Source organism: Athene cunicularia (assembly GCF_003259725.1).
Source record: "Athene cunicularia isolate RWA chromosome 5 unlocalized genomic scaffold, athCun1 chr5_part3, whole genome shotgun sequence".
In the NCBI taxonomy this organism is placed as follows: domain Eukaryota; kingdom Metazoa; phylum Chordata; class Aves; order Strigiformes; family Strigidae; genus Athene; species Athene cunicularia.
The window spans coordinates 9147144-9154613 of record NW_020799103.1 but is presented as its reverse complement, the minus strand read 5'-3'; the positions used below and the strand labels follow the sequence as shown (position 1 = coordinate 9154613).

At 36.4% G+C, this 7470-nt stretch overlaps 1 protein-coding gene across 7 annotated transcripts in view; it reads left to right on the top strand.

The window, feature by feature from the left end:
* Positions 1 to 7470, top strand: part of LOC113481278 (golgin subfamily B member 1-like) — a 40274-nt gene that overhangs the window by 31235 nt on the left and 1569 nt on the right. For all 7 annotated transcript variants that reach the window (XM_026850779.1, XM_026850778.1, XM_026850777.1 and 4 more), the window contains 6 exons: positions 30 to 181; positions 1791 to 1950; positions 3654 to 3806; positions 4929 to 5096; positions 6038 to 6135; positions 6499 to 6633. In XM_026850779.1, coding sequence (XP_026706580.1) covers positions 30 to 181; positions 1791 to 1950; positions 3654 to 3806; positions 4929 to 5096; positions 6038 to 6135; positions 6499 to 6633 — 866 coding nt within the window. The remainder of the gene's footprint in view (positions 1 to 29; positions 182 to 1790; positions 1951 to 3653; positions 3807 to 4928; positions 5097 to 6037; positions 6136 to 6498; positions 6634 to 7470) is intronic.

Sequence of the window (7470 nt, the reverse complement as noted above, 5' to 3'; positions counted from 1 at the left end):
AGTTCACTGATCATGTTTATTAAACATAGGCTAAAGAAGGAGCCAGCATTGCAGCTGTTGAAATATCAAAACTGAAGACCAAAGTTGATGATTTGGAGAGAGCGTTGCATCAAACAAAAACCTTCCAAGCAGAAACTGAGAGAGAGATTGCATCATACCAGAATGAGCTTGCTGGATTAAGGTATAAATGTTAACATTAAGAAGTATGTGTGGGCTCTTGTCCAGAATTGTTCAGGTGCTTCAGAGCCTGACATAAGACTGACAGAAAACCAAAATTATGTATAGTTTAGCAGGAAGTAAGATAATAGTTCTGTAATGTGTGAAATCAACTTTCACAGGGTTGTCTTTGTTCGTGGTTATCCTTGTATCTTTCTGTAATGGTCTCTTGGTTTATGTAAAGTTTCTAACAGTCTTAAATGAATGTTTTTGGTTCTGTTGGTTACTTGGATTATGGAATTACAGTTTAAGAATCTTGTTTCAATACTCGGTATCATATTTTATTCTTAAAGTAATGATTGATACGGCTGAGTATTTTCCTCAAAATCTCTTTTTTAAAAAAGGTGTCTGAAGTGTTGCATATTTGGCCCAAAAACATACTCAAAATTAAATTCATTTTACAGTTGAGCATTATTTTAGTAGATTTGGGTCCACTTCAGCATTGTTCACATCTTGCATCATCTGTAGCAAATGAGTAATATGACACCTTGGGCCTAATTCTGTGTACGCCTTGTAAGGCCTGCTTCAGAGAAGGCAGTTGGCTTTTTTAAGTGGCTCAGTGGAGGCAGATCAAGATTTGATCATCTTTGCTGTTATTGTTCAAGCTTTTAAACTTGTGCAGATGATTGAGGTGCGAAAGCATGCTGTGGTCAGTTCAGTGCAGATAATTTTGTTTCAATCTGAGGCTGGTAGGCAGTATCCTAGTGCCTTACCGCATTTTATTGTCTGTAGTGCGACTTCTAGCTGTTTAATTAAAGTCTGTGTAAGATAATACCTGTTTTATACTAGCAGATTTTGGGATGGGGGGTGTAGATCAAAAGGCCAGCCCTGCATTTGTCTTTGCAAATGTGAGCAAGTTAGCATGAAATAGTCAAACATCATTCTAACTTGTAGATTTAACCAGTGAATAGCATGATTAGTTTTTTTTCTATTTCTTTTCTCCAAACTTTAAAAACATAGAAAATTGAATTCAAAAGGGTTTAAAGTACTCTTATGCCCTTTGTGATATTGCTTGTGTATAACAGTTTCTGGAGATGTGGTTTGTTTGTTTATTTTAGTCTTCTGAGCGTAGGGTATTCCTTTTCAAACTTGAGTACATGCAGTGGGGTAAACCTACACAACTGCAACCTGGAGTTGCTTTGCTACGCAACCTTATTCATTAGGCAGCTGAAGTATTTATTGTGTTAATCTCAGAATCATCAAGGTTGGAAAAGACCTTGTAGATCATCTAGTCCAACCACTGACCTCACACTGACAGTTCCCAACTAAGCGCTATGTCAAAAACAGGTGTTGGTGTTTTTACAGCCAATGAATTTCTCTTGTCTCTGAAGCAAATGTGATGATATCAGTTTCCAGGCTTTATTTTCTGATTTTTTTTTTTTTTTATATATTTTAGCAGATGTCTTTAAACTGATAGATTGAGATTGTTCATACGGTGCTCCATATTTACATATAACTGTTCAAAAAATACTATTATTTATTTCAGAAATAACAGTAAGTACAGCTTTATCCTTTTCATTGACTTGTATGTAGTATATCATCATTTAACATCTAGTCTAATATCTTATGTTCAGAATGGAAAAAAACCTCCTCCTCTCAGAGTCCCAGGCACTGCAAAATCAATATCAGATCACAGTTGCTGAGAAAGACCGACAGATTGCAGAACTACAGAAGCTGCAACAAGACGTGATTGTGAAGAAATCGGTCTCTGCTGGCAGCAATTACCCAGTCAAGGTAAACCAACAAAATGTGGCGGGAGGCACGAATCTCCATCCCTCAGTTTATTGTATTAAATTTGCAGCCTGCTTCCCAAAAGAGAGCTGTGCAGCTTATGATGGTGAAATGTGGACAGCTGATGAAGGCCTGTATGGCAGTGTTGCCTGGGATCAAACCAGCAAGTTACAGCTGTTCCAAGAAAATGAGTTGCAGTTATTAAAACCACTTTTTAATGGAGTCTGATATATTGATCAACTTCTTTTAAACAAAGAAAAATAATGAGTTTCTCTTATGTCGATAAAATAACAGAGAACACTCACTGATGAGTATTTTAATGGATAAAAACTCGGAAAACGTCTTCATAAAGAAATGAAATGGTTATGAAGTGAAAAGTGAAGGTCAAGAATCAATAATGGTTACTGATTCTTAGTCAAAAAGGAGTAAAAATTTGCTCTGTTACATTATAACTTATTTGCTTGTTGCAGAATGTAATATGAAGAAGTTAAAAAAAAAAAGTTTCAAACATGGTTCAGCAGCACACTGGGTGCTGACAAGGAGAGACACATTGGAAAAGGGGGGAAAAAGAGCTACTGCAATTTCCAGCTTTCTCAGTTAATTCTTTGAAATCAAGCAGAGGATAGGGAACTTTCAGGCCACTCAGGGAGAAATTCTTCTCGTGTAGTACTGAGATGAAACATGTCTGAGACTGGGAATATAGTTCTGGCTTCTTGTGCCAATGATCTTATAAAGTTCATTCTTCAGAGCCTAAACCAATCTCTAACTACTGCAGGTTAGAGTGGGACCTCATTGGGGAAGAAGGGAGAGATGTGCCTAATGGAGGTGTTCTTGCCCTTCCCCTGCAGCCGCTGGAGTTGGCTTTTGCCAGGAACAAAATACTAGATATAGCAAGGCAGCAGCTGAGACCCAGTCTGGCAGTTGCTGTCTACTTCTGTAGACTATTATTAAATGTTCAAGGAAAGTGTTATTTTTGCCTTTTCTCTGCCAAAGGAAGTAAACTGTATTCCTTTTAATTTCATTAAACCCAACATTTTAATTGGTCAAGTTTGTGTCTCTCATGCTGTTCATTTTCCCTGATTTAAATCACAAATAAAAGCTATTGAATAGTAATGTTTGTTGGGTTATGAAATATTTTATGTGGTAGAAGTCTTTATTTCATAATTGTATAGGAAAATAGATACCATAAAGCATTAGAGTTGGCACACTTCCCTCTATTAATGGTGATTAGCATAAAACTGTTGACCTGCCAGAGCTAAAGGAGGCCAAAGCTGTGAATCAGTGATAAAGTTGGGTGCCATTTTTTTCTAAATTGTGCTTTCAGCTTTTAATTCATATTTACAAAATAGCTGTTATACAAGTCAGGAATACCATGTATTATTAGTTTGAAAATAATTTTTGAAAGGTTCATCTGGCGTTTTGTGTGTCTTTTTCTTTTTTCTTGTGCTTCACACTATTTGCAAATTAAAAATTATGTTGGGTTGCATTTTCATGGTAATTTTTTTTTTTAATTTAAGTATTTAGGTTGAAAACACCGAGTAGATTTTTTTTAATATAAAGTCTCTTGCAAATGTAGTATTGTGACAAGGAAATGATCTTGTGAAAAGGAAATTAGTATGTTAGTCCATATGTATATTTAGTGTTAAGAGTTGTATATTTTGAGAGCTCCTGTACCATTTATCCTGAATATGCTAATACTTTTAAAGGTTTTAGAAACTGCCTCTCTCGCTGGAAGTGCAGATACATCAGAGGAAATCAAACAAGTCTTAGCTGAGAAGAATCAGCTTCAGAATGAACTGCAGCGCTGTCTTCAGGAGATGCACCAGAAGGATCTGCATTTTCAGCAGATGAATTCAAAGGTAACTTAGAACAACAGCTCTGATCCTGAATAGCTCATGTGAATCTGAGCTGATAGCAGCACAGAACTATTGCTAAATTGGTCGTGTCTTCTCTGATTGGAAGTTAGTTTGCTTTAAAACTTAGATTCTTCAAAACAACCCTTGTTGGCTCAGACTAAAAATTGCAAACTAAATGTCGGTATTATCTTTGTTGGGCTTTCCTGACTTGTTATTTGGCTGAGAAGGGTTTATTTGAATCTGCATTCAGAAGAGATTGGTGGGGCGCTTCTGAACTTCTACTTAATTATTTTTCATTATAGACAGAGGCAGATGTCTGTCTTAACTGGAACAAGTTTTTAGCTATCATAAACCAAATTTTAAATGCCTCAAAAATGTTTCCTTACAAATTCCCGATGAACACTTCTGTGGCTGTTAAGATGGTAAGAGTGTGTGTCTGCATGCACATGTGTATGTTCAGTTTTGTTCACAGAAGTTTGTAAATGTTCTTGGAAATTGCCTTAACTATTACCACTCTTTGTGTGGCCCAATATTGGAAGTAAATTAGGTGGATGTTACCTTTCATCTGTCATGGTGTCTGTTTTCACTCCTCCACTCAAATATTTTATAAGCCTGATAATAGTTTTAACCAAACTTTGAAATGGATGTAGAAATCTCAAGTTCCTACAAGTGAAGATGAGGTTTGGGTAATAGGTAGGGACCCAAATTATGCTCTGGTTTTTGAAAAGATGAGAACTTGACTGCTAAGCATTCCTGGACTGCCTGGTGAACATGTTTATACTACCAGGCTTATTTAGCTACGTGCATTGTCCTGAAGTAACAACTACATATGTTCTCTTTTGCCAGGTGGGGATATCATAGCACAGGGAGGAAGGCATTAGGGTTTAAACCCCTGAGTTTCTGGTTTGGGCATATTGATGACAGGGGAAGTCACTATTCAGGTTTTATTATTTCCACTGCTCATAAAACAACTAGTTAAACCTTACCAAACTCTGACCTTGCTAAAAAGTTGATGCAGTTTTGAGACGTGCTCACTTGCTTTCAACAGCAGGTCTCAAATCTGTACTCTTTTCCTGCAGGGCATAATTCCTAACTTTTATTTATGTAAATGTTAATTTCTTTCAGGTTGTGCAGTCAGCAGAAGAGAATGCTCTCTTGTCTGCTCAGGTGAAGACCCTTTCCCAGTCTCTAAGGGATAACCAGCTTCGTTACACTGACTTGCAAAATCGTTATTTAAGGCTGGAGAGAGAATATCAGACAATGCAAGTGACAAATTTCCAAGGCACTGTTCAGGTAAATAGATATATAGAAATATTTTTAAGGTTTTTTTAATTCTGTGCTCATGCTTTTCTGGTTTTCAGGCTAAAAATTAAGTAAATACTTTTTGTTGTACTGATTCAGTACTTCTGTTAGCCCGTGGTGTGCTGAAGAGACCTGTCTTTATTGTTGTAATGCTGGGTTGAAGTTATTTTTCATTTAAGGAAGCTGTTTATACATGCTGCTTTCTGTTGTTTTAAAGTATAATCTTTTTTGAACTGGTCTATAGCTGGCGGAGATAGTTGAATGATCACTAATCACTGGATCAGCAAAGTTTAGTTATAATTTCACATCAATCGTAAATCATTTTGTAAGGTGTTTGAGTAATATTTTCAGAAGTGAGGTCTGTATCACCAGTTCTGCGTTTCAGCACCCTTTGCCAACCCCTTATACGCATCTGTAAACTTACTCCTTTGTGATCTCTTCTTTTTTAAAATATTTTTCCTCTACAGCCTTGATTATTCAGTAACAATCAATTAATATAATACCCTAAAATATCATATGGGTACATATATGAAGCAACCCTTACTCTTCCATAAACAGAAAGGAGAACTGTAAACTAAAAAATAAATGGATAGGTGCATTACTTATGAAACTACAGTCAGTGATACATTGCTGTGTGGATATGTAATGTGTTTCTTTCACTTCATATGTTGAGAGATTGCTGTGTTATGCGGTGTACATGTATCCTTCAAGTCCTGCAGCACACACAGACAGTATTCTTCTTCAACTTTCTGTTAGAAAACAGGTTTGGAAAATTGCAGCTCCAGAAATTAAAAGATTAAATGGCACAAAGGGTTGTTTGTTCCACTGCTTTGTGGTGCTTAGGGCTTCTTTAATTGAAATAAAGATTTATTTTTTTTTTTAGCAACCAGAGAAATGGTGACTGGCTTTTCTTCCCCTTTAATATTTCCTAGGATGAAACTAGAGCAGAAGTTCCCCCCGGAGCGCCACAGGAAAGATCTGCGATTATTGTTGAAATGGACAATATGGAGCTAAATGAACTCAGAAAAAGGTCAGGAGTGAGATCTGTTAGCAATATTGTTTTCCTAATGGGTATGTTGTAAGTGTGAAAGTAATGCTTTTCTATCCCTCTAAGGCATTTGGGGGGGGAAAAGGGGAAGAAGTGGATTTACAGTGATTCAATGAATCGTAGTTATATTCTTGAATTGCTATCTGGTAATATTTGTGGATTGGTTTTGCAAAGATATATACTTACTGGTGACTTTATTTCAATATCTAATCTAAAGCACGTCATGCTTAATTCTTATGGTGCTGAAGTCTCTTATCACAAAGAACACTTCTTAATAAAAAAAAACCCAAGACAGTAATTATTAAAGGACGTAAAATATTGATTTGACCTTTCATTTTGTCCCAGGCTTGCAGAGACTGAGCAGCAGTATGATTCAGTGCAGCAGGCGCTCTCACAGCTGACAGAAACACTGTCAGAGGAGAAGAGGAGGAGAGAAGCTGCAGAAGAGGCTCTTGGACTCCCTGAGGAGCGAAGTAGCAGGTAAAATGCTCCTGTCTGTAAAACATGTGGGTTTTTTTCTTTTGAAAGAAAAGTGTAAACCAGACACAAGACAGACACAAAAAAGTGTCTGTAAGATTTAATTTTCTAAATAAATTGCATGTTCAGAGAGCCAGAGCCCTCTTTTGCTTCTGCTTCCCTTTGGCTGAATGTGTGGTGAGATTTTCATTTACACTATGCCTGGAGTAAATGCAGAGTGTACTATAGAACTGGAAAAAGGAGTGTCAGATTTTTTGTTTGCCTTTTATTTTTAGTGAGATTAGTGATAGGTTTTCCTATGGGTGTTAGATTTCTGAGCAAATAATAGAACAAACAAATAATAGAACCTGTCTGTCAGTCCACAGTACCTGAAGCAATGAAAATGCATCTGTAACTCTGTTAAAAAGCTAAGTTTAACTATGGATCAACAAGATGTTATGGGCTTTGGGATAACTTTTTTTTTTCCTTAGTTTAATTTCTTGCTTCAGATGTTGGTCTTGGTATTTGGTGGTATTTCTTTTTTCCAAGTTAGAAAAAAATCTCACATGTAACTGCTTTAGCACAGCCAAGTCACTGTTTAGATTTAATATATCATTATCCATATGCCTACATATAGTGTTCATCACCACCATCATCTGAAAATGACTGTTCAATCAGCTGGTGATGATGGGAGTTATTCTGAATAAATGAAACACCTTGAGAGTAGATTGTAATTAGGGACTGAAAAAGACATAACATTAACTAAACCTTACTGCTTTTTCTGAGCACCTTCTTCCGGTAATGTAAGTATACAAAATAATGTTTCTTATGTGAATTCAGTACTTCAAAAGAGCAGGTAAT